General features: G+C 32.8%; 1 protein-coding gene, 1 long non-coding RNA gene and 1 pseudogene across 2 annotated transcripts; 1 reads left to right on the top strand and 2 right to left on the bottom strand.

Annotated features, from left to right (window-relative positions):
* Positions 1–4,332: 4,332 nt before the first annotated feature.
* On the bottom strand, positions 4,333–9,050 carry LOC146946263 (pectinesterase/pectinesterase inhibitor PPE8B-like; annotated as a pseudogene).
* Positions 9,051–13,783: 4,733 nt separating this feature from the next.
* On the bottom strand, positions 13,784–16,814 carry LOC146946261 (putative pectinesterase/pectinesterase inhibitor 12). Its single transcript, XM_085744399.1, has 2 exons — positions 15,835–16,814; positions 13,784–14,766 (listed from the first exon to the last, which is right to left on the bottom strand). The coding sequence occupies exons 1-2, from the start codon at positions 16,748–16,750 to the stop codon at positions 14,078–14,080; spliced, it is 1,605 nt and encodes a 534-aa protein (XP_085600525.1). The 5' UTR covers positions 16,751–16,814; the 3' UTR covers positions 13,784–14,077.
* Positions 15,116–15,477, top strand: LOC146946262 (uncharacterized). The gene is made up of 2 exons (XR_015026675.1): positions 15,116–15,220; positions 15,304–15,477. It is a non-coding gene; the product is annotated as an uncharacterized LOC146946262 (long non-coding RNA).
* Positions 16,815–26,892: the final 10,078 nt, after the last annotated feature.

Below are 26,892 nucleotides of genomic sequence, written 5' to 3'. Positions count from 1 at the left end.
TTTAAGCCTAAAAGTGTTCTAAGTGAAGAATTGGAGGGAGAAGAATGTGTTTGAATTTTTATTTTATTTGAATTGAAGGAATTTTGTCCTTGCCTACGTACCCGTTTAAGGGATCAAATCCACCGTAGTTCTCTTCCAAAAATGTTCTTGTTTTTGTTGGTTGATTTTAAGTTTGAAAATTGGAGTTTGAAGAATGAGATTGAGAGGCCTTAAAGGCATGAGATTGTGAAAAAGTGGGGTTGAATTAGTTATTTTGCAAAGAAGGTCTAAGCATGATTAAAGTTCATTAAGGTTTTTATTTAAGAAAATAAAGGGAAAATTCAATGGGATTTTGATCCCAAGGTTTCTTTGGAAAATTATTTGAGTGATGTTATTCAAGTTTTTTGGAAAGTTGATTTTTTCTAAGTATAAATCCTAGGCATTCATCTAAACATACAATCCTAAACATACATCTAAACATGCATATCCTAGCTATATTCCTAAAGTGAGGTGTGTGCATGTGTCGGTGCTTGTGTCGGTGTACATTATTAGAGTCCATAGTCCATATTACATCCTTCACCTACATACACACTACTTCCTTGTGAGAACTTAATCCCACACAAATGAATTAAAAGCAAAAGAAATGTAAAGAGATGGGATGAGAAAGTGTGATAGAGAGTATGCTTATGATGTATGGAACATGAAACACAAAAAATGGTTAGTAGCACATGATAATATGGAGAAAAATAAGGCAAGAAGAATACTATAATAAGAGCATGGAATCTAACACAAAATAAACCAAAACAAATGCAAAACATGACTAAAAATTCACCCATGGAATACAAGCATCACATAGCTCATAACTCTCATAGTCTCATGCATTTTTTAAAGGTTTATACTCAGTTTTTAAAATGAGAGTTAAAGCCACATGATGAACCCTACATTTTCAAGTGAACTTAGACACATTTGCACTATTTATTTAGCCATGACTTGCAAAGCAAGCAACTACTCAAGATTCACATTCATACAACAAAATTATATTCAAATAGTAACCAAAATGTCACAAAATCATATGGTATGGGCCACCAACATATATCAAGAAATTGGAACTAGAATCAAGCAAATTTTCACAAATTCTTTAATACAAAACATCACAAAAATGGCAAGAAAATCCTCACATTATTCTCTCCAAGTTTTAATATGCAAAAGTTATCATGAAAATACCACAAAACTATCAAGAAATGTGTATGAAAATTTTTAGAATTTTTAAAGAATTTTTAGACACAAAAATCATATAGAACTTCACAATTTTCAACAAAAATAGTGGACAATTAACAAGAAAATACCACACATTTTTTAGACAAGATTTAACACATGATAATATCACAAAAATATCCAGAAAATGGTCAAGAACACATATGAATTTTTAGGAAATTTTTTAGAGAAATTTATGCAATACAGGAGGGTGCAAGAATTGAAATGCAGTGCTCAAATAACAAGAAAAGAAAGCAAGGAACGAAAATCTGCCAAGGACAAGCCCAGGCCCAAGGTTACTGACGGATCTTGGACTATCCAAACGCCACAGAGGCGTTGGATTGATCCAACTCCATCAAACCCTAGATCCAAGGGCTGAGAGTATGCAGCGCATGATAACGAAGCTCAGATGCATAGAAACAAAGGATCACAGGCATACACGTGGCGAACCATGAATCAAACGGTACAGATCAAGAAGAGAGTGAACCAAAACGAACCAGACCGGTTCAGGTGTTTATATAAACACAAACCTGCCGGTCCAGTTCATTCCTCCTTCTCTCTTCTCTCTCTACAACGTTTTAGAGAGAGAAGCTCTGCAACTTCTCTCTTCTTCTCCGTCGTCTTCTCCGACGAACACTACGACGGAGGTACGGTGGCTGCCGGTGGCGCCGCCGTACCTGAACCCTTTTTGAAAACTTTTTATGTCATTGTGTTCGTCTTGGACTCCTCTTCATGGTTTTGACACTTGTTTTTGGAAATGAGTCTTAGATTTGAGCAGATCTAAGCCTGAAGCTTACGTTCCTAGGGTTTCAAAATTTTTCGAAATCTTTTGGAATGAAACCCTAATCTGAACTATTTTCTACTCTGATGTTGATTTCGAACTCTGATTTGAAAGATAAACGGTGAATCTTCAGGATTTTAAGATTTAGGGTTTCGGTTTTCAATTTGTTCGAATCTTTTCAATATTTTCACTTCGATTCACCGTTTACTTTTCATTACAAACCTTCGATGATGATTGTAAACGAAAACGAGAAGGTTTTTGCATGTTTACCTGAATTTGATTTGGAGATTCGAACAGAAAGATCCACGCAAGCTTCTGGTAAGTCTTGAACTGAAAATAAATCAGTTATTCTCTCTTTTTCTTCTTCACTGGTTCGAAACTTGCTTTAATCCTTCTTCTTCTCTCTCTCTTTCTTCGTGATCGTGCTTGAGTTTGTCACCGTTGGTGATGAATTCGCACCAGAATTGCGAAGAAACAAGTTCGATGATGAAGATTCAGTAATGAATCACTGAGAACTTGCGTTAATTCTTAAGAATTCGGTTGAATCTTTCGTTCTGGAAAATTAGGGTTTGATGAATGTTCTTGATGATTTCTGGAAATAGTTATGATTTTGATCTTTGATTCTGGAGAGAGAATTGTGAATTCTGTTTGTGTGAGTTGGCAATTAGTGAATGGTTCTGTTGCATTGAATGATGAACTGGCTCCTTTTATAGGCTGCCATGTGTTCTTGAGACCCAATGATTTTGTGACATGTGTCCTGGACCTGTAACTACTCGTCCCTTGCTGAATTTTGGACCTGAGGACCTCTTTGCAATATTCAGAACTTAAGGGACTAACCTGCAAAAAAATGCTAAGGACTAATCTGCAAAATTATTAAGACTCTGGGACTGAAATGTAATTGACTAAAAAGAATTAAGAAGTTTGACCTAAAATAAAAAGAAAAAAAAAATTCGAATCAAAAAGGACTTAAAAGAAAATAAAGTGACTTAAGGGACTAAAATGCAATTTTAGAATTTTAGGACTAAAATTTAAAATAAAATTGAATTAAAATTGGTAAAATGGAAAATAACGTAAAGTGAAACGATTAAAATTGACAAAACGGACTAAAACGAACCAATGGCTTAAATGAGGTACTTTAAAGTAACCTCTCTCTGCCGAAATTTCGTGTGAAATGACCAAAACGCCCCTAGGGACTAAAATGACTCAAAATGACTCAGATGCAATTTAAAAATGGGTTTTATCATGGAATTAAAGCAAGAGTTTATTTAAACCAACTGAAAAGACTCAGAGACGAATTTTAGAACTTAAACAGAGTTTTAACACATGAAAAGACTAAAATGCCCCCAGGGGCAAAACTGACTCAAAAATGACTTCAGATGCAATTTTTGAAATGGATTTTGACACAGAATTGAAATGAGGACTTATTCAAACTATTTGAAAGGACTCAAACAAATTTTAAAAGACTGAAAGAAATTTTAACATAGGAAATGACTAAAATGCCCTTTTTCATGAATTTTGCAAGTAATGTTGCAATAAAATGCAAAGAAAGATGTAATTGATCAAGGATAGTTCAAATGACTTATAATGCAAGAAAAGAAGAATTGAATAAGTATTTTTAGGTCCAAAATTAGGGTATAACAACTCATACTAGCACTTTACTCTACTCAATGAACTGTAATTTAATTTGATGATAGAAATTGTTTATGTATTCTTTACTCACATTGGTACTTTTGATGCTATTGTATATACATATGTTGTATTGCTGCAAGTTCTGTGAATAAACGGTGGTGCTGCAACCGAAGATGACTTGACTACTATATTATTGCCCCATCTTTGCTACTTTTTTCATTTCCAAGTAAGCACGCTTCATTGTGTAATGTTTAAATATATGGACTGTTGTTTCCAATGGACTATTTCTTTATAGCATGTTAATAGTCCAATTCGTTTGTTGCTGTAATTTGTCTCAAAGGTACTATAATTTTTGGATGCCAAATGATTCTATTGTGTTTTATTTTATGTTTGGTCACCTGTTTTGGATATGTATTGTCTTATTGTTTAGTTTTTTACTTCAAATTCTTACCAGGTAATTAGCCCGTAGTAGCTCAAATTCAATATGTTTACTATAATGAATTAAAGAATAGAGTGAAAAAGAAAGAAAAAAAAACTATAAAAAGTGGGCATAATGGCCCAAAATAAGCATCACTTCGATGTAAAATATATTCAACAGGGCCAAGTTGACTTATTGACAAAGTGAAATAAAACAGTCTAAATAGATACATTGATAGAAATTTTGTAATATATAGTTATTTTTATTTTCTTCATGCAAGATTCCCAAACCCAGGAGTGTATGGTACACCACTTGAATTTAACCACAGATTCCCCATAATGAACTTGGCTACAGTTAAATTAACAGCCTGACGAGAATCTTGTAGGACCTTGGCCATTTGACTCTGTTCTGTGTTCCAGCTCCAGGTCCAAAATTCTTAAACTCGGCGTAGTATAGTGTGTCTAAATTTTCAGATTGATTCCACTCTAACCAGCCTTTTGCGTTCAAAACTTCACTAAAGTAAGACTGCATGAAAACCGCTATGGAATACGGCTTCCATGGTCTTCTAAGAAAGGTTGAGGTTGTGTTGATTAATGGTAAAAGATCAAAATCTGCCGAAATGGTGCAGAACTGCAGTGAGAAACCAAATGGGTTTATATCGTGTTTCCCTCCATTAGCTGTGATAGTGTTGCTCTGGGACGGTAACCCTTTCTTAACTAGGATAGTGCAGTTTTGAAACACAGCCGTAGCATAACCGAAAATAAAGTCGATCGTGCCACGTATCTTGCACTCCCTATAGAACTGTCTAAGGTTATGAGCATAAAGGCTATCTTGATAGCCGGAAATCCCACAACGGTAGAATACAGACTGGTCAGAACTTGATCTAAGGCAAACAACTTGGTAACCTAAAGGTCCAACAGTGTTGATGAACGAAATATCCCTTGCGATGAATCCTACACCCATGACAGCTTTACAAAAGAGGAAAAAAATCAATGTCAACTGAGTCATATTAAAGGTTTTGTTATTATAAAAGACAAGAGGTTTAAGGCTCAAGAGATAATATAACAAAGTTACAACAAATATTAATATTTTTTTATACCTTCAGACTGACTATCAATTAATAGCATTTTTGTGGATTTTTTACTTTTCCTTGGTTAAACTAATCGAACTGTATAAATGTAATTTAGTGAAGTGCAGGGTATTCATCACCAATTAAAAAGTTATACTACTACATTTAATTAATAATGTACAAGAGGAAAAACATTGTTACAGGAGAAAATGTGTTTGAAAAAATTATTCGACTAAACAATAATAAATAATAAATAATAAATAGTAATAAGAAAATTTTCCCTTGACAGTAGACACGCAATATCACATCAAAAAATCTTTTTTAAGTAATAAACAAAAATATTCCAATTAATTTTTCCGTCATTGTTTATAAGCAAATTTTCAACAAAAAAAGTTATAAGAAAATATATACCTAAAAATCAATATTTAAAAGAGAAGGGGAAACTAAGGAGTCGAAGGGAACTTGGAAGGAGTTGTAAATCCTTACCGAAGGTTGCAGTGTTGATTGTGCTCAAATTGCTTGTGGCGTTGCTCAGATTACCGGTTATTATCGTAGCATCCATTCCTTCTCCTATCATGACAATGTTCTTCTTAAGGACTTGCACATTTTCGTGGTATACACCCTTCTTGATGAATATGATGTGCCTCTTCATGGTAGAGTTGGGTGCAGCATTAACATCATCCATAATATTCGAGAAATTTCTGATATGGTCGGCAGCGACTACAACATCGAATGTCTGTTCTGCATCTGGCTGCAACAGTTGCTGGTCGCTCGGGCTAAACCAAGAAGGATATTAACCATAGTTGACATAACGACATCGTGTGCTCAACATTTGTTAGGAGATTGTACACTAAGTAATCAACACTATCAATCTTTGTGGCAATTTTGTCTTTCATTTTTTCATCCATTCCTTCAAACTAATCCATGCATGTATCTGTGTTTGCATGGATCGCGCTTAACCAAGTTCTTAAGTCTAAACTTAGGTTACCTGTGCCATTATATTTTTCTACGATAAACAAAACTCATTTTTGTTAGCTAATATATTAATTCTAATTCTCTCAAAAAAGATTTTAACTCTAATGATGCAATTATGAAAGTGAACAAATCAAACATATAAAAAAGTTTGTAATAACTTTTACATAAAAGTTAAATACAAATATATATATGTGTGTGTGTGTGTGTGTGTGCGCGTGCGCGTGCGTGTGTGTGTGTGTGTGAGCGCGCGCGCGCACGTGCGTGTCGCATGAAGATAAGAAATAAAAATCAATCTAAGACCATCATATAGTAACATAGTAAAGATTGGTTCTTAAATTATATATACATAAGAAAACTTAACCATTAAAGATCATGGTTATGTAAACAAATATATATATATATATATATATATATATATATATATTTTTATCAAAACGACAATATCTCATGCTAATTAATCTCAACATATTACACTTATGTATACCTTAGACATTATATTGTGAGGAATTTTCCCCCATGACCATATCATCAAAATGCAAGGAAAGAAAAAGAAAAGGATGATTTAAGAAAAAAAAAAAGGAAAATCCAAGATCAAAGTATTTCAAACACCATTTCAATCCGATAATTTTCAATATACCTTTTGTTCTCTTAAGGGTAGATATACACCAATCGACTTCTTCAAGTAACATGCCTAGCAAATTTGAACACGTGGACATGGTATTTGAGAGATGAGAGTGGTTAGAACCATTAGCAATGTTAAGTTCAAATTCCAAAATATATATCACTTCATGTAACACATCCTCTACTTGTCTCAAGGATAGTGCAAACTCAAGAGGAGATACTTTTAGACTCCTTGTTGTCATGTGAGTAGAGCTGGCAGAAACAACATCGAGAGGTTTGGAAATGATGCAAATGATGATCAACATCATCAAAATGAAGAATGAATATGGTTTGTAGGAAAAACAGCCATTATAAATGTAGGAGTGGAAATTGCAAAATGAAGAATGTATAGCAAGAATATATTTGTGAGATGTATAGCATGAACTATGATTTAATACTTTTGTGAGAGATATAGCATGAACTATGGTTTATATAAACAATTGTCCCTATGAATAATAAGGATACAAAAGGTCATCAATCGATAAATGTTGCATTATTTATCCCTATGATCCATGCATGTATCTGTGTTTGCATGGATCACGCTTAACCAAGTTCTTAAGTCTGAACTTAGGTTACCTGTGTCATTATATTTTTCTACAATAAACAAAACTCATTTTTATTAGCTAATATATTAATTCTAATTCTCTCAAAAAAGATATTAATTCTAATGATGCAATTATGAAAGTGAACAAATCAAACATATAAAAAAGTTTGTTATAACTTTTACGTAAAAGTTAAATACAATATATATATATATATATATATATATATATATTTATATGTGCGTGCGTGTGCGCTCGCGTGAAGATTAGAAATAAAAATCAATCTAAGACCATCATATAGTAACATAGTAAAGATTGGTTCTTAAATTATACCTCATGGTTATGTAAACAATTTTTTTTTTATGAAAACGACAATATCTCATGCTAATTAATCTCAACATGGTACACTTATGTATACCTCAGGCATTATATTGTGAGGAATTTTCCCTCTTGACCATATCATCAAAATGCAAGGAAAGAAAAAGAAAAGGATGATTTAAGAAAAAGTAAAGGAAAATCCAAGATCAAAGTATTTCAAACACCATTTCAATCTAATATTTATGTCCATATTGACGATGGCTCGAATACTTTGTATTCATATTGGTGATGAAAATGATAGAGTTGTATCTTGAGGTGACGACTTTGGTGATGACTCGGTACCATATGCATATAGGTGTCGTGTTTAGGGGCATATCATACATTGATAATTGATGAATGTGTCTTGTTTGGCTATGTGTTTGGTGACTATATGCACTTGGTGAACTTGGTAACTATATACTTGATGATTGAATAACTGTAGGTTGTTGTGAATGATTCCAGTGTTGTATTATTAAATCATGCGAAGTTAATCACGTTGTTTTACTTCATTTGGTTTATGCTTTTAATTGTGGAAATCTAACCCCCAATGGTCATTTGGTTGACCGTCTGCCTTATTCTTACAAATGGGTAGACAGTGTGTAGAAATAGTCGCTTTGCTTTGGTGAGTTTGCTTGAGGATAGCATGGATGATACCTCGTCTACTGCTTTTGAAGTCATAGTCATAGGGGCTCTGATTAGGTGTCTGTTGTCGGTGTCTTTTATTATGACCGTTGAGGATTTTTGAAACTATGTATTGATGATGATATATGTAGTATAATGACATGGCTACTTGGAAGATTTATTTTATTATTGATGAATTGTTGAGATGATTGTTCCGCTGTGATGTCTTGAGAAAAATTATTTATTCATGTTGTGTTATCGCTTTTAGAGTTTAGAGTGTTACAATCAAGGCATCTCATGGAGTTATAGAAGCAAGAGAATAAAGAGAAATAGAGCTTGATAAGGTTTATGAAGACAATACAAGGTCAAAAAATCCCAATAATAATTGGTGAAGCTCACTCTTCGATCTGAAATTGGTGAGTTGTGATTTTGAATCTTTTAGATTTGATTGTTGATGTGTTGATTTTGGTGTTATATGTGTTAGTTTTTGATGATTTTAGTTTTTGAACAACAAATTTTATTTAACAACCAGATCCTTGCTCAAGATGAACAAAGATCGGTAATTCAGAGAATTCAAACTAAAAGCGTCATATATAGGTAGAACACCTGAAAATAAACACAATAAAAGACACCCTACACACAACACCTAGCCATACCCTACCTTCAACACCCATGAGGACAACACCTGCCAAAATAAACATCGCCACCAAAAACAGACCCCTTCACGAAAACGACCACTGAAAAACGATATCCATAACCACCCATCGTCACTACTCACCCCAAAAGAACACCCCTCTAAATGAAACACTCAGTCCTCCTCACCATAGCTGAGCCACATCCGAAAAGCTCCTAAATAACATTCAACTTCCACCACCTCTCAACCTCTGATCCACCTGAAGAACACAAAAAAAAGCCCAAAACCAAAGTTGAGCCAAAGAACTGACTCTCGATCTCGAATCAAAAGCGATCAGCCCACATGACTTCAGGACCAAATCAGAAGGGCACCCCTCACCCCCGGTCCACAAGAGAAACATCATAGACAACCAAACAAGATTGAAGCTAGACACCAACCACCGATCTCGAAGCAAAAGTAGCTAGCCCACCGGAATCCAGCACGCAATATGTAAGACAAATGACATGATATGCGGTGGTGCAAACATCAATCAAATCAAAAAGGAAAAGGCTCAGCTCGAAAGAACGCGCACCCTCAAAACACCATAAACGCCTTAACAACCCCAAAACTCAAACAAGAGCTAGGGACGACGAAAGCGGACCCGAGTAACAGAGGCAGCCTCCAAAAGAAATCACCCACAACAAGCACCACAAAAACACCCACCTCCTCACCTAATCAACACCAACCACACCCTTTTATAGCTCCTGTTTGCAAATAGTTCTGACACCAAATCCTAGTTTAAAATAATCCACGACCACCCATCCAAATCACACCATTACAATCTCACATACCCCACGCAAAGCCGCCACAACCACCTCAACCGAATCACCACCACAACGCTTCACCACAGATCAATGACAATATAATAAGAAATGACAAAATAACAATTCGAATTGGAACTAGGTATTCTAGGATCAATGACAATATAATAAGAAATGACAAAATAACAATTCAAATTGGAACTATGTATTCACTCTTTAGTTGTAAGTTATCAATCAATTATTAATACACACTATAATCGAAAAAACCAATAACTATTTCAAACAAACCTAATCTTAATCAAGAAATCACTATCACATGAAACTAAAAAACTTTGATATATATGATGAGATAATAAACTAGTTAATCTTTAATATGAAAGGAGATTGATTTGATAGTTCAACAATTTTCTTGACATTTAGGATTTAGAAATTATTCAATCACAACCAATATAACAATTAAACTAATTCATCAACATCAAAGTAAATTTGCATTAATTAAAAAGTAAAGGAAAGAGAACACCATATTTATAGAGGCTCCTCTCTTTGTAGAAGAAAACATCTCTTCTATGGACTTCCGTTATAGTGCTGAAAAAGTTTACAAGCGTTAATTATAAGGTTCCTTCAATTTACGAATCACCATGGTCCTATTTCTTCTAATCTATGTAACCACTCTCTATGTAACCACTCCAATGCCTCCAATCTTCAAGCTCCTTGAAATTGGATGAATCCCAACGTCTTCTTCGGATCAAGATAGCATGCAATCCTTCAATCTTTTTGCTCAAGAAATCTTCTCTGATTTGACCTCACTTCGATTAGGCGACGACACAATTGAAATAAATTAGGTGTAAAATATGATTGCAATTTTGCAATACTAAGCGGTGAGTAGGAGGTAACAGTTCTCATCTTGACAAGGATAAATTGTTTAGAATCAAAGATGATTTTAATTTTATTTTAAAGAATCAAACATGATTATTTTTTAATTCTCTATAATATTTATATTCGTCATTCTTTACATAGGAGATTGACTCATTTATTGAAATAGGATGTTCAAGCAATACAAATTTTAGAGCCTACTTCAACAAAATTGTAAAGCCTATATAATTTATCTAGGATATACCTCTCATTAATTAGGCTTGTAACATATAAGTAAGTACACTCTTAGCAATCTTAGCAACCAACATGACAACATGAGCATATGCAGGGAGCAAAGATGTATCATGAAAAGGAGGGTCACTTGGTGTATCCCCTAATAGGCATTCCCAAGCATTAAAATTAATATATTCAAGAGCATCACCCATTTCTTTGTAATATTTTCTTCTGAACATATCTTCAGCGTACTCAATTATATGTAAAGCACCCTTTTTGATATCAAAATGGATTAAACACACATTGTAATGGTATGTTGCGTTGAAATTACTACCACTTTTTGCAATAAGCCCGTTGATTAAATCGACGGTGTTGGTCGCATTGACGCACGTCAATGGTGTATTGTATAAGGCTAGGAAGATCTCTTTTTGAGCTGGGATTTGAATTGAGAAGATTTGAACAAAATGGATAATTTGTGACGTTCTTGCATATGGTATCAATGTCTACGACTTTGGTTGCAGAAGAAATTGTAACACATAAAATGAAAAACCACAAGAAGGAATGATAAACGAACCATTTTATTTTATTTTTAACAATTCTTCTTTCTTACAATATATAGAGTTCCCTACTATGAGAAAACATGGGTATTTAACGTTTTTAATTAATCCCCTAACGTAAAAGATTTTAATTAATACCCAGGAGAATAAGATATTAAAATCAGTAAATAGAAATGGTTATTTTGAATAAATTCATTGAATCCAAAATGGCAATCAATAAATCTAAAATATTTTCTTTGACTGAATTCATTGATTTCAAAATGGATGATTAAGTATATTATTAATGAATTGGATTTCGATTTCCTAAATTAAAGAGTGGAGTGTTCAGAAATAATTTTTTTTTGGTTACAGAGTGTTCAGAAATATTTTGAACAGTAATTTTTTTCTTTGATTAAATTCATGGAATTCGAAAGGGTTATTAAAAATATTAATAAATAATAGAATTTCAATTTCCTAAATAGAGAGTGGAGCTTTATTAATGTATTTTAATACTTTTGTGTTAAAATAATAATTGAATACGTTTGTAAAAAAATAATAATATTGAATCAAGCCAACATCCTCACCATCAATCTTAATATCAATATTACGCATATCTAATAATATTGAATTCAATTGATCTAGATGTTCTCTTAGGGACATATCTTCTTGCATGCGCAGACTGAACAAAGGTTGCTTTAAGAGCAACTTGTTGGTTAAGCTCTGCGTCATGTATAGACTCTCTAGCTTACACTACAAACTGGCAGTGGTATCCTCTTCAGCAACCACAGTGACAATATGATCTTCCAAAGCAAGGATAAGCGTATAATTTGTCTTCTCCTCTAGAGTGGCGATATCAGCATGTAGAGGGTTTGGCGCATGCTATAACAAAGGTGTCCATAGCCCCTACTGTTTAAGCAACGCCTGGATCTTGATCTGCCACAAACTAAAATTATTCCTCCCAATGAACTTGTCAACTTTCAAACTTTTACCTCCAGTCATCGTGCCCGCCTAAACGAATCCGAACCAGCTCTGATACCAGTTTGTTATAACATGACGCGGGAATAATGAGAATAATGGTAAAAGACAAAATGAACAACGACAAGTTAATGTGGTATCCAGCAATGTGCTGACTAATCCACGGGCAGAGCCACTGAAAAGAATTTCACTATAATAGATAATTACAGATACTGAATAGTAGATGTAACGCCAATTATAGCAAAACCTACTAATATTGATGCAAGAAATACTAACACACAAGGTTTTTATTTATATGGTAAAGTCTTTGCATATTTCTTTATACTATCCGATGTGGAACATTTTTCCAACACTAATTCAAGGCATATTTTAACACGGATAATAAATTAAGGAGGAAGTATAGATAAGATTGAATAATACTAATTAATGTTCAATAGTTGAAGGTGATTGGTTGGATGTTTGAGAAAGAGTTGTAACACTAGTGTTAAGGATGTGTGGAGAACAGAAATTTTAGGAATGGAGTTCAATTGTACTGAAATGGATGAAGCTTGCCAACTCGTTTAAGATGCTGACATTTAAAATTGTCCGTTATGTACGCTGCTGAGATGGCAGGAAACAGATTTGTGTATTTGTTGTAATAAATAATAAATAGATTTTTATTTTGAGGGAAATAAATAATAAATAGATAGATTCATCCTAAATAATGTTTGGCTCATGGTAAGATGGTAGTTAAGCCCTTCTCACGAGGTTATAGGAGTAATTTTATTTTTCAAGTCGAGGTTATGATTTATTTCACTAATACTCTTAATAGGGCTTCAGTTAATTTTTTTTTTGAAAGAATAGGGCTTCAGTTAATTAAAAAACATTTAACTTGAGTGAATTTTTCCATTAAATATCAACGAGAATGCTTTAATAAAATAAACTTGTTTTTACATGAAATCTAAAAAAATCAATTTCACTAAACTAACTTTTATAATCATTCTTCATCACAATTTGACCTATGTTACTTAAATGACAAAAACTAAACATATTTTTATAGGTTAGTTCAAACACTAATTTTACTAAATACTTAAATGACAAAAACTAAACATATTTTTATAGGTTAGTTCAAACACTAATTTTACTAAAAATTGTAAATTTTATATACTAGCTCATAAGTTTTTTTTTTTGAAGAAAATACTAGCTCATAAGTTATCATGTTATCCTCGGTAAATTCTTCCGCAATAAACTAATTTATCAATTATTCACTATTTTTTACCAAAGGAAACTTGAGTGTTTTCAAGAACCCATATTACTTCTGGATTATGGTGCTGTAGAGAACCAATTTTGGATCTGGATTTCTTGTTGTTACAGCAGGACGCTGTAACAGTTCAGAACCGTCCGATCTAAATCCTATAGTCGAGATTGTTTAGAATAATTTGACAACTGAGTTAATTTAAATTGTACGATCTATAATAAACATCGTGCTTTTTAACAGCAGGGAAACTCAGTCCTCCAATTTCGTTCCCAAAGTACCATTCAATGTGTAGTATACTTCAATGTGTGTCCCACTTTTATCACATTAATTTTTCAAATAATAGTCTAGTTGAGATCACATACATTGAATGCGACAAGCAACTACATAAGAACTTCTCACAATGTGCTCAACATATCACCCCATAAACATTTTTCTTTTACATTGTTAATCAACGAACTCCTTTAGGACCTCAAATAACATTGATGAAAAATGTAACAAACCAAAGTTACATTATCTCTTCTATGTCAAATTCCATCATCATAAGGAACTGAAGTAGACTCAAGCCATTGATCACCAATAATAAACTCAGAAACACTGAAATTATAAGCATCATTATAATCCATCAAATGATAACCAACCCATTCAACACGATTATCAATCTTTGAACCAGGTCCATAATTTTCATATTCACCATAAAACAATGTATCCAAACCTTGATCATTTGACCATTTTGTCCAACCCTTTTGATCAATAAAATCATCAATATAAGACTCAATCAAAACTGTTCTAGAAAAAACCCTCCATGGCCTCCCAAGGTAACTCTTGACCTTACTAAAGTTTGAATAAAGCTCATCCGTAGCTATAATCGAACAGTTTTGGATTGAAATTCCCGTGTCTTCATCGGGATTATCCCGTGATTGCGCGGTTATAACGGTAAATTGACCAGGTAATGGCATTCTTGATACGATGTCGCATTCTTGTAATACTACTGCGGCGTTACCAAATATGAAATCTATTGTACCGTAAATGTCGCATTCGCGATAGAATTGTCTAAATGAGTGAACATAAAGTGTGTCCTGGTAACCATAAATTGCACATTTGTAAAATGCTGTTAAATCTGCATTTACTCTTAATGCAACTGCTTGATGTTTCTCTGGTCCAGCTCTGTTCTCAATTGCTATGTCTCTTGCAAGAAATCCATCTCCAGATACAGCTGAAAAATGAAATGAGCATTTATTATCACGTGACTGTCAATTTGGAAACATGGTACACTAATTTATTTGGAAAAATTAAGAATCTGACTCACTGAACAATGGATTATCCCAAATGACAAAAATCACACGTTTATTGTATGTCACCAATCCATAGTATGAAATTAGTTGCCCATAATCTTTAGTTTTTTTTAACCAATTATGAACATTATTATTGATAAAAATCTAAGTCCCAGATTGAAAAGAGATAACGACTAAAAAATATTTATAAAGAATGACATTATTCTTCAACGTTGAGCTAAACTCAACCCAAATTCTAAGATTGTATTTGTGTCTATCCAAGATCTATTGACCCATATAATATCAGTCAATCAGGTCACCGGTCACGTTGTAGATGTACAAGAGTCCTAAATCGAATGAAATATAGGACTAAATATAACAACTAATTTTGTAAAGGTGAGTTAAATCCAAAATAAAATTATAATATGAAAAGAGTCGAATGAAATATAGGACTAAATATAACAACTAATTTTGTAAAGGTAAGTTAAATCCAAAATAAAATTATAATATGAAAAGAGGGTATATTGGAAAAATTCAAGTCTCACCTTAAAAAGAGATCAACCTTGTGAAAAACTCAAACCAAATTTTAAGAATTAGTTTCAGAAAAAACTATTTTGATTGTAATTGATTATGTAAAATTAATTTGAATAAAATTAGCCTGAAATAAAGAAATTTATATGTTGATTATTTTATTCCAAAGACAATTTTTTTTTAACTAGACACAAATTAATTTTATATTTTACCATCAAATAAAGATTGGGAACAAAATGATTTCTGTCCAATAATCATACACATCTATATTTTTTTAAAATCACATATGATCCAAAACAAAATCAATTTTAAAACTCTTGTGAAATCAAACACACTATAATTAGTTCATTGACAAATTTAATTTAATATTGTAGAATCTATTGCATCAGCAACACTTATTCTTTTTTAAAAGACAAAGCACAGAAAAATCCAAGAAAAGAAAAGACAAATCAAGAAAAAAGGGTAAAGAAAAACTTCACCTAAAGTTGCAGATCTGAAAGTGGTCCATCCATCAACAACACTTCTGTTACCACTGATCACAGTAGAATCACTTCCATCACCAAGCATCACAATGTTAGTTTTATAACTTGGTATTTCAACATTTTCATCATAATACCCTTCTTTAACATAGATAACTATTCTAACCATACTATTATTTGGAGCAAAGTTTATAGCATCATTAATAGTGCTAAAGTTTCCACTTCCATCTGCAGATACAACTAGCATTTCATTTGCATCATATTCATCCAAATCTAAGCTTTTTGATAACCATTTTGGAGAAGTTGATTTTTTCTTGTAACCCTTTTGATTTGAAGGCTCAGGTGCATGATTAGAAAGCATAGAAAGAGAGTTACTTACATGTTTGTAAGTGTTGATAATAGAATCCACAAGAATTGGTTTATATGTACCAGAAGCAGAATCAAGACCATCTAAACATGTGTTTTTGTTGGTTAGGGCTGCACTAAGGTAGATTCTAGCATCAGCTATGTTTCTTTTGTTCGAGGAACGGATTCCGGATAATGATCTTTTCAATGAAGTTAAGGTTGATTGATGAAGTTCCTTGCAGTCTTGAATTGATCCTCGTTGTTTCTCTACGATATTCGATGTTCCAACGTCGTGGAAAAGAATAGAGAGCTTTGTGGTTTCGGATATTGCTAGTTGAAGTGAATGAAGAAGGAAGTTTATGATGTTTGGGTTTATGTTTATTGATATGGAAAGTTTTAATGAGTTGAAACAAAGTTTAGGGTATGGTGTTGTTTTGCATAAAGATTTTAAGGAAGTGAGTTTGTTGGTATTGAATGTTGCGGTTGTGGAAGTGTTGGTGTGAAGAGGTAATGTGAGTGAGAAGAGGATTGTAAAGAGAAGGATGGTGAGTTTGTGAGATGAGGAAGCCATGAAATGTTGATGAAAAAGTTAGGGAAGAAGTTGAGAATCTAACTTGTTTAAATAATGTACTTTAGGTTTGGATAGGGACATTTATTAGAATCTAAAACAACACGGGTTTGGAACTTAAATAAATTACTTTTTGAAAAGGTCAATAACATAGCAGCTTGTGATTTTAAACTTTATTATTATTTAGAGAAAAACAGTACTATTTTGAATTTTAACCATTTTGTTACCAATTATAAATGTTAAATTGGTTTAAATCTCATTCCACTACTTACTTTAAAGAATGGGAATGTCAAAACACATTTATAGGAGTATATTCTGATTTAAATTGACTTAAATTTTATTTTAAAAGTTAGCTTAAATATGAGGATATTCAAAAATATTTATATATTCAGTAGTTTGAGAATTTGAAAAATGTAGAATTCAATAACAAAATGATTTCGATATTTAATAATTTCTAGAGCTTTAAAAAAATTGAAGCTGCTTTGTCAATTATGAAAAATAATTTTCTAGAAAAGCTATTGAAGCAGTATTTATTTATTTATTTATTTTTAAAAATTGTAACAATCAGGAGGCAAACTTATAAAACTAATTATTTTGATTAAAAGAATTAACTTTTATACGTAAAATGTTATGATCAATGGACTATGAATAAAAGACCTTAAAAAATTGAATATTGTGTTTAGAGTGATGCAACTAACCAATTATAAAAGAGCTGAATAGTCCAACTGATTTACGTTAAATTAAGATAAAGAGTTAGATGTTTTTGTTCAAACTCAAATGAAAAAATATTAATTTAATAACTAACTATAAATATTTTTCATCTTAAAAAGAAAATCAACCATAAAATTTGTAAAGTGAAAATGTTGATGGAAAATAATTTGACATCTAAAAGTCGACCAACTTTATATATAGAAATTGATATGGAAAGTTGGTAATTTTATTCGATTATGTTATAAGAACATTTTTTTTAAATTATGTGAAAATATTAAGATACACTACTTTTTCGGTGATTTGTTGGGACTCAGCAGCAAGTTGCTCAAAAAGATAATGTAAAATTATCATTGTACGATCTGTCTGATATAGAATGGTCTGAGACATGAAAACATTGATGCATGTTAGGTCATTTTTCTTTTCGTGTTTGAAGCTTAGCGGTGAAAATAATGCAAAGCATGGGAGGGACCTCACAGTACTTTCAGTTTGAAATTAGCAAAAGTCACAAACACGAAAAGGGTGATAATAATTCACAACACTGTATAATAGTTCATTTGGTATGTTTAATTTATGCGGCAAAAGTCTAATTCCTAATTGAGTAATGATATTTTGACATCCATTTGATGACAACTTTGTTGACAACTTTGTTTTTCTCACTTCTTATTGGTCAAAAACAACGGAGAGAGAAAAAGGAAGAGAGAGGATAACAACATCATGTGAGTAAGAGAGAGAAAGTTGTCCAAAAATTATCAAAAAGTGGTTGTCAAAATATCATTTCTCTTCCTAATTTGCCTCTTTCACCGTAAGGTACAGTAAAGTTTTCAATTTACTGAATTGAAACTAAACACAGAGGACAAACATGCCTGCATGATGGTGAATATTATATTCTTTTATTCTTTTTTATGTGAATAATAATTGATTATGACAGCAACCCGTGAAGTAGATTAGAAATTTGGGTTATGTCCCACACAACAAGCTATGGGTTTTCACGTATAAGTAAGGGTAGCAATTTAACATGCTTTTCATTTTTAAATTATGGATATTATAAATATTTTTATAAAATAATGATATTTGTACAATGATTTTATGATAATTTTTGAACAATTCTTACTCTTATTCTTATACTATTGTATTTTTATTCGCTTTTGATTAATAAAAAAAGAGAAAAAGAATGTTCTTTTAAAAGTTGTCACAAAATAATTATACAAATATCATTTCTCCATTTTTTAAAATCAATAAAGGGTGATTGAACTATTATATAATCATTAGTTATGATGTTCTTAATTTCTTTTAGAATATTAAATATATATCAAACTATAGACTTAACATTCTTAAATCCAAAATAACTACTTGTGTTATGTTCTACAAAGTTCTCAAATTTTTATTTTGTTTTCCAACTTATCTAGGAAAAAACGAGGAAGGCGGAAGTAGACAAGGCAACAAAACTCGTGCATATGGGTACCCGTCCAAACCAACCCCGATTTGACTGGGTTTGGGTATGGGTTTGGGTTTTCTCGGATTTCAAAATACGGGTACGGGACAGGTAACGGGGATTCATCATATATGTACCCACCCCGAACGCAGACCCAAACCCTAACCGAATGTAGAAAAGTCATTTTTTTTTTTGTTTTTGTTGAGGGGGTTGATAATGATATACCATGTTATTTAGTTTGATAATTGTCATGATATAAGAACTTTCATTGATAGTTAAAGGAGCAACCAAATAATTCGGTAAAGAAATGCTAAAATGAACGCAAATTGTTGGATAATGCATTACAACATTACCATTGAAGCTTAAAAAAACTCTTTTTTTATTAAAAAAAATTGATTCACTGCAGGGACGGGGATGGGGCGGGAATACCCGAACCATTGGGGACGGGGATGGGATTTAATTTCTCATCCCCGTTGGGTGTGGGTAGGGTAACAGGTAAACATATGGGAGTAGGGGATGGGGAAGGCAAAATCCGTCCCCACCCCGCCCCATTGCCATGCCTAGGCGGAAGAAGTTTGGACGAAGAGGAGATGGGGGCAGCTAAAGACGACCATATATAATCTGCTGGAAGAAGACGACTCTTGTTATTTCCTGCTACCTCCAGCTTGTCTCTGTTGGAATAAAATGTGTTTAACATTACCACCTTAAGTTTTGATGATAACAAGGTATTAAAAGTTCAATTGGATATGCTAATATTTGTTCAAGTGTGCAGGACCACAAACAAAAAATTTATGAGTCTTAAAACAAGGTATTGGTTCTCGAAGAACAAATGAGAGCAATGAAATTTACAAAGGAAGCTTATGTTGCAAGTCTGAGTCTGAAGATCATCAGAAGTTGACTGCCAGAGTCTGAAGTCACCCAGAGTCTGAAGTTTGTCAGAGTCTGAAATGAAGAACCTGGAGTTAGTTTGTTATTTGAAGACACAAGTCTGCACAAGGAATAAAAGCCTGAAGCAACAACTATTTCAGAGGAATTAGAAGGCATTAGATGTTTATCCATTGAAGAGCGCAGAAAAGGACAATAATACAATTGTACAACCACTACTCCACTACATGTCTGCACATAGTACTGCTACAGTTGTGTCTACACTAATTAATTCTCCAAACAAGGAATGAATTTCAAATTATTCCCTTCTAGGACATTAACCAAATCAAGCAACAGATCATTGGTGATGATCAAGCTTCAACGACTCTTTTGATGTGCTGACGCTTTTACAACGTATCTCTCATACCTCTATATAAAGGAATGAAGACTTGAAGATTTGTAGAAAGACTCAACAACAATTTACTTGTGCCAAAACTCTGCTGAAATTGTTGCACATCAGTTCACTTGGAATTTCTTATAAACTTTCATATCTTAGAAATTCTAGAGTCTTAAGAGTATGTATCTGATTTGTATTGTGAACACCACTGATTGTATATCAAGTGTTCAAACCAAACATCTTTCTGTGTAATTTTGTTTGTTTAGAAGTCTTTTGTTTGTCTCACATGAATCTTTGTGCTTCTTCAAGGCAAACTAAACATTAGTTTCCTTTCCTTCCATTTTCTCGAAGGATGCATTTTCCTTAAAAACTGTTTGTGAAGCCATTGTTGAGATACCTCCAGTCGAGGTTAAATGGGCCTGAACGACCACCTTGGTAAGAAACACTTCATTTTGTTCGGGAAAAATGATCGAAGGAACGGAGACAGTGGCATGGGAAGAATTACCAACATGCAGCTTCGAAGAGATACATTTCCTCAAAAGGGTATGTCAACCAGTTATTTGTCTATAAGACTCATCATATCGTCTGCAAAATGAAAGATATATTCGATTAACAACATGCACAAGAAATTAATTGGTAAGAAGAAATCAAAATAAAAGATATAAACATGAAGCATCAGAGTCACGCCTCATCAAGTATGGCCTTAATCTCTTCTTTGTTTTCCGTTGACAAGGTTAGCTCGGTATCAATAAACTATGTTTCTTAACCAAACATCTTGAATTCTTGGAGTTAGTAACTTGCTCAAGTTCAAATCTATTAAATATTCTTGGAGATCAATAACTTGCTCAAGTTCAAATCCCTTAACAAACCGTTTTCCCTCAATATTTGGCCCACTCTCATCAAACATGGATTCATTGGTAGACCTCTTCAAGTGCTCCCTGGACTAGAACTTGGGGAACCTCATCGTATACAAATCCTTTCTTGTGGAGGGGGCGTATTAAATTCCTGAAGGATCCTCTCGCCGTGCTCCATCAACTTAGTAAAAGAATCATCTAAGAAATTCTCTTTAGAACTGACCTACATACCAAAACTCTCTGGAAGTTCAAGAAGCTTCTCGTGGATGGAGATGTTCAATGTAAGACCCTTAAAATTTATTAAAATGAAGAGAAAAATATTTCATCTTATTTACGTGTTTAGGATATTTTAACTACATCTTCTTATAAATTCAATTTTACCATTCTTACTTTTATGATTTTATTTCATGAGAGAACTCGATCCTGATATTATTATATTTCTAGTTTCGAGGACGAAACTTTTCTTTTGGGGGTTATTATTGTAACATCCTAAAATTTTAAATTAATTATCGTTCTTAAGTTGCTTTTTTCTTTTGGTATTTTGTGTGTGAATTAAATTAAATGAGATATATAAATAATAATGACTAATTTACTATAGGAGGTGCAATTATCTTGTTGTTCGAATCCAACAACTAAAACCTATCCTGTTTTCTTCGGAATTACTAATAGAATTTCTACATTGGTACAATTGGTAAAGCATTACATTGTTCACTCCTAAGACATGAGTTTGAATCTACATAATTCTAGTTTAAATTTTTATACATGAATTTCTTTTGGTCATAATGTCTGCAATCAAAAGGAAAAGTCAAGGAAATGGTTCTGTTTTAAACTTTCAAAATCTCTATGATTCCTCTCATTAGCTCTCAGCCATATATTCCTCCCATAATTTCTAGAATTGGCTATGGCGTCACCTTGCTACAATCAATTAGTAAGATCATCCACAATGGTGGGTGCTTAACCTATTTAACACCACATTAAATAGGCACCTCCATTGTGGAGTAAGATATATGGGTGTCTATGGAGAAGGGGGGGTGGCTATGGAAGCGCTCTCTCTCTCTCTCTCTCTCTCTCTCTCTCTCTCTCTCTCTCTCTCTCTCTCTCTCTCTCTCTCTCTCTCTCTCTCTCTCTCTCTTATTTTTTGTTGATCCTATTTAATAAATTTAATAAATTAAATAAATTTTGTTGAAATGTAATGATATAGAATTATTTGTGGGACCTATTTAATAATTTTTTTTGAGGTGCTGGGTTGGAGAAAATTGGTGTTTATTAAGTATTACCGTAAAATTAATGATAAAGACATAGGGGACCCTTTTAAACACCCAATTTGAGGTGCTCTGTTGTGGATGGTCTAAGAGTGTTTTGACCAACTTAATTCTCTAATTATTGTATGTCCCTTTCTTATAACCTTGTGCCAATATTTCATTTAGGAGAAAAAACTCACAAATCGTATAGCCCAAATCAACCTTTGACCATAATAATTCTCTTTTAATAGCAATTTCATTTTCATTAATATTCACCTTAATCCTCCTTGATTCTTGGTATTTAAAACCACTCTTACCGTCACAAACAAGGAGGAAGGAGTAAAAAAAATATAGAACCTATCATCCACTAAAAATCTTTGACGTCAATCATCACTAGCAATCATTTTTGATTCAGCTACTTCATCCCTGTGCAAATTCTTAAGCACCTTAAACTTGCTCCTGCTTTTCGGTTCGCATTCAATCTTAGGGTCGTCTTGTTTGGAAGCAAAAGCATCCAAAAGGTAAGGGTAGTTATCCACCATACAAGTTACTATTCATAGGCTAGTTGTGTAGAATGATTATGCGACGATGATGCATGTTTGTCTATGTGAAAGTTTATAAATGTTATGTTATTATATGCTTTTATTTCGAATGGTTTGTTAAGGAGCATATGTGATGTTTTATGAATGGTAAGTGGACAATGTTTTGAGATGTTATCATTGAAAAAGATTTTTTTTTATTTTTTTTATTTTGGTGTGCATATAATGAATATTCTTCTATGATGGTTAATAGTGTGCATTAACATAACATGTGCATTTGGTGAACTTTTTTAGCCAGTCGAAGGCGTTTTATACCCTCGACATAAGGGTTATTTTTTTTTTTTTGAAGGAGACATAAGGGTTATGTTATTCTTTAACCAGTCAGAGGTGTTTCATATCCTCGACGTAAGGGATCTATTTTATTAGTCATTCAGAGGTGTTAGATTCCCTCGATGTAAGGACTCTGTTACATTAGCCAGTCGGGGGCGTTTCAATACCCTCGACGTAAGTGCTGTGTTATATTCCCCATTGGTATGGGTGATTTTTTATTTATTTTTGGTACAAGGTATGGTTAATGTTTTTCCCATTGATATGAGTGATATTCTTATCCGGATTACGTAGAATAAGAGCAAGCATTCTTCATCTTGTAGTGCAATGATTTACTATTTGTTTCTAACTTGATGTTGTTTTGTAGTCTAATTCATACATTTATTTTATGCCTCTAGTTTATGAGAATGACATTCTTATATGAAAATAGTGAGAATGAATAAGAGTCATGAGATTAAAAAACATTGGTTGAGATTAAAACATTTCTAAATGAGTCATTTGTCATTAACATCATGATATAATTGTGATTTTTATTGTATCAATAATATTCTTTTTTTAAAAAAGGGTGTCATTATTATTCATTTATTTCGGTCTTCATCTCCTCCATTGAAAAATTCCTAACTTCCATTTCAAGATATCAATACTTCATTGGTTTCCTTTAGAATTCGGTTCTTATCACACCATATAGAAATACACACTCATCTCTTTCTTTGATTTCAATTTTTTTTTTCCTTCTAAATTGTTGTCTTTTGTAACCATTTTTTTATTCTATTTTGTCGTGATCCAATTTGATCCATGAGGAAGAAGCTTGATACTCATTTCACTGTTCTAAGTTTTTTTTATGAAAAAGATATGTTCTAAGAAGCTTTTTTTTTTTTTAAGCAAATGTTCTATGAAGTTTGATTAATGAGGATTCAGAATTATATTTTAGGAATGTTCAAAAAAGGAATACTAATGACACAACATAATTATATAATGATATCAATGATAAATGACTCATTTAGGAATGTTTTAATTTCAACCAATGCTTTTTAATCTCATGGCTCTTATTCATTCTCACTATTCTCATATAAGAATGTCATTCTCATAGTACATGTTCTCATATATATATATATATATATATATATATATATATATATATATATATATATATATATATATATACTGACACCTTACAACCAACATTTAAGGTACTGATGATTGATTTGAAGCAAGTATGAGCAAGTTGATTGAACGCGCGTGGGGAAAAGAAAATGAGTTTTTATTGAAAATATAATTTAATTTTTTTTTGAAGTGTGTTATACTTTTAGCGTTAACTCGTTTGAAAATTCAGATGTTGATTTCTTCCATTTGAAAATAATTATTTTCTGTTAGTTCATTTTAATAGTTTCTTTGAGATATATTCTCATCTTCTTTTAACACTAAAAAAAAAAAATAGTCTCATATTTTTCGAAGAATAAATATTTTTAAGTAATATCTTAGATTAAAAATATGAGGCCTTACATACAACGGAAACACAAGGAAATACTTATGTATGAATGACAAATCAAAGTTGGAGTAAGCATCAAAGTACTTCTTACCTTGAATATTGATTTTTTTTTTAAATACCAGTTTGAGGGGTGAATTTGGGATGAGGAAACCCTCAAGTTATACAAAACGCCCACTTCAAATCCATTAAAATGGGGAGAAACGCGAAAATCCCAAAATAAGACATCATACATAAGCAACCCGTACACCTCATAAAGGCTACAAATCATATTATCGCCTCCGGGGATATTGACCTCCCAATAATCCGGGATTAACGAACATCATGACACGCTAGTTCCAACTTCAAAGGTGAACTAAAAAGGACTTTGTTTCCATAATCTCGTCGTCCACCTAGTCGTAATCGCAACAGAAAAAGGTTGGTTCAAGGAACATGCGCCCCGAGGATGGCTTGTCTTCCCCGAGCATGGTGACTTGCGAAAAAGTCATAATTTTGTGACGTTTTTATCCTTTATGCCCACGTTTTAGCCCAAGTTCAGGTGGAAAATTTTCCTATAAATACCGTCTTCTTCATTCATAATTTCTCATTCAGAACCGAAGCAGTAAAAGAGGAAGGTGGATTTTAGGAGTTTTCAGGAGGAGTTTCTCTCTCCTTTTCAAGTTTTAAGGGTAAGTTTTATTTATTTTGTAATTAGTTGTTTAGTTACCATGAATAACTAAATATTTTAAGGCTAGGGTTTTAAGATGAACCTATATTTATTTTGTTGGATAATTATTTAATTTAATGTCGTTTATTTAGTTATTTTCTGTTTGCTATTTTGTTTTATTGTGTTAGATTTATCTTCTCTGGAGCACAACCCTAGTTTAAGGCACTTAGGTAGTGACATGACCTAATATTGATATTTATATGTCCACCTATGAAGTAATTAGTTAGTAACTAGACGAAAGATATCGAAAGCAAGTTGACCCTAGTAGTAAGTAATTAAGAGGTGATATTACTAATATTGAGTAAAATCTGCTAGGATGTAAGTAGTTATTAATTAAGGTAACAAGTTATTTCATGATTTAAACCAAGCCTAGTAGACGCTGATACGGCTATGAAACTACTGAGAGGGAGAGTGTTCTATGAACCTCCTAAGATTCATAGATGGGTAAACCCATTAGGAACACTGGCCATCATACCTTTGGAAATTTAGGAATGTCAATTTAAGTCTATGTTTCAATTACCTTTGAGGGAGTAAGACCCCACGCGTAAGGATCACCGTGTGACCAGTATGTGCAATTCAACATTAGAGGGAGATACCAAAACTAACTTAGAGAGTATGTGCACAGGTGCAACTTGACGAATCGATTAGGTTACGACATCCTAACGGACTCATGACTTGGATAGTCTACTTAAGATAACTAAACGCGACATGAATGTTTTTTTATTCCAACAAATAAATAGGAGAATTCAAATAATCCTAACCGTTGTTTACATTTCTGCAACCAAAACAAGTAACTTACTTTGTTGCAAATAGATACAAATTGCTATCTCTTATCCTCTACTTACACTTTATTACTTGTTAATCAGGAAGAAATAGTCATGTTTCTGTCAAACATCAGAGTACGAACACCATATTGAAAGAAAACTATGACTGATAGGTATCGTCTCTAAGATCACGATAACAATGGCAAGAAATCGCAAAACAAGTAAAACCCTCGAAGGAAAAAGGGAATGATGGGTGTCTCAGCTAATTCTCCAAAGCGAAAAAAAATTACTGCTTTATAAAACCATTTGAAGGAAAATCAAGGGTAAAAAATAATCATCATACGAGAAGAACGACCTAACTCTCCAGATTGACTCTTGAAAAAGTAACTGATTTTGAGTGACATAAGTGCGTCACCTTCACCCTACATATGTGTACACGCCATCAATCAACGTAAAGAAGCGTTGTTACAATTCTGCAAAGCATTTAATTCCAAGTTCCCCCACTCAAAGGAAACTACATCTAGGGACGCAAAAGTGAACGACATCCGCCGCACGTTCATCACCGACCTTGGGCCAACTTTATCTATGTCTTATTCCTGAACCTCCTTACATAATAGAGATAGAAAGAGCTTAGGTACAACTATTCCAAATGCATAGAGACCAAATTACACAAATCCACCCAAAATTGGAAACACTGAGGATTTTCCATTCAATTTTCTGCATCCAAATGCATAGAGACCAAATTACACAAATCCACCCAAAATTGGAAACACATAGGATTTACCATGCAATTTTCTGCACAAAAATTATTGCTATGATCTCTA

Source organism: Medicago sativa, chromosome 2, assembly GCF_051527215.1.
Source record: "Medicago sativa cultivar Bolivia chromosome 2, Bolivia_mono, whole genome shotgun sequence".
In the NCBI taxonomy this organism is placed as follows: domain Eukaryota; kingdom Viridiplantae; phylum Streptophyta; class Magnoliopsida; order Fabales; family Fabaceae; genus Medicago; species Medicago sativa.
The sequence above is the reverse complement of the archived record's forward strand: the minus strand, read 5'-3'. Positions and strand labels throughout refer to the sequence as shown.

Coding starts and splice junctions, on each gene's coding strand:
- LOC146946261 (XM_085744399.1), bottom strand. CDS start 16,750: ATGGCTTCCTCATCTCACAAACTCACCATCCTTCTCTTTACAATCCTC. Junction 14,767..15,834: donor TTTCAGATCTGCAACTTTAG/GTGAAGTTTTTC, acceptor TTCATTTTTCAG/CTGTATCTGGAGATGGATTT.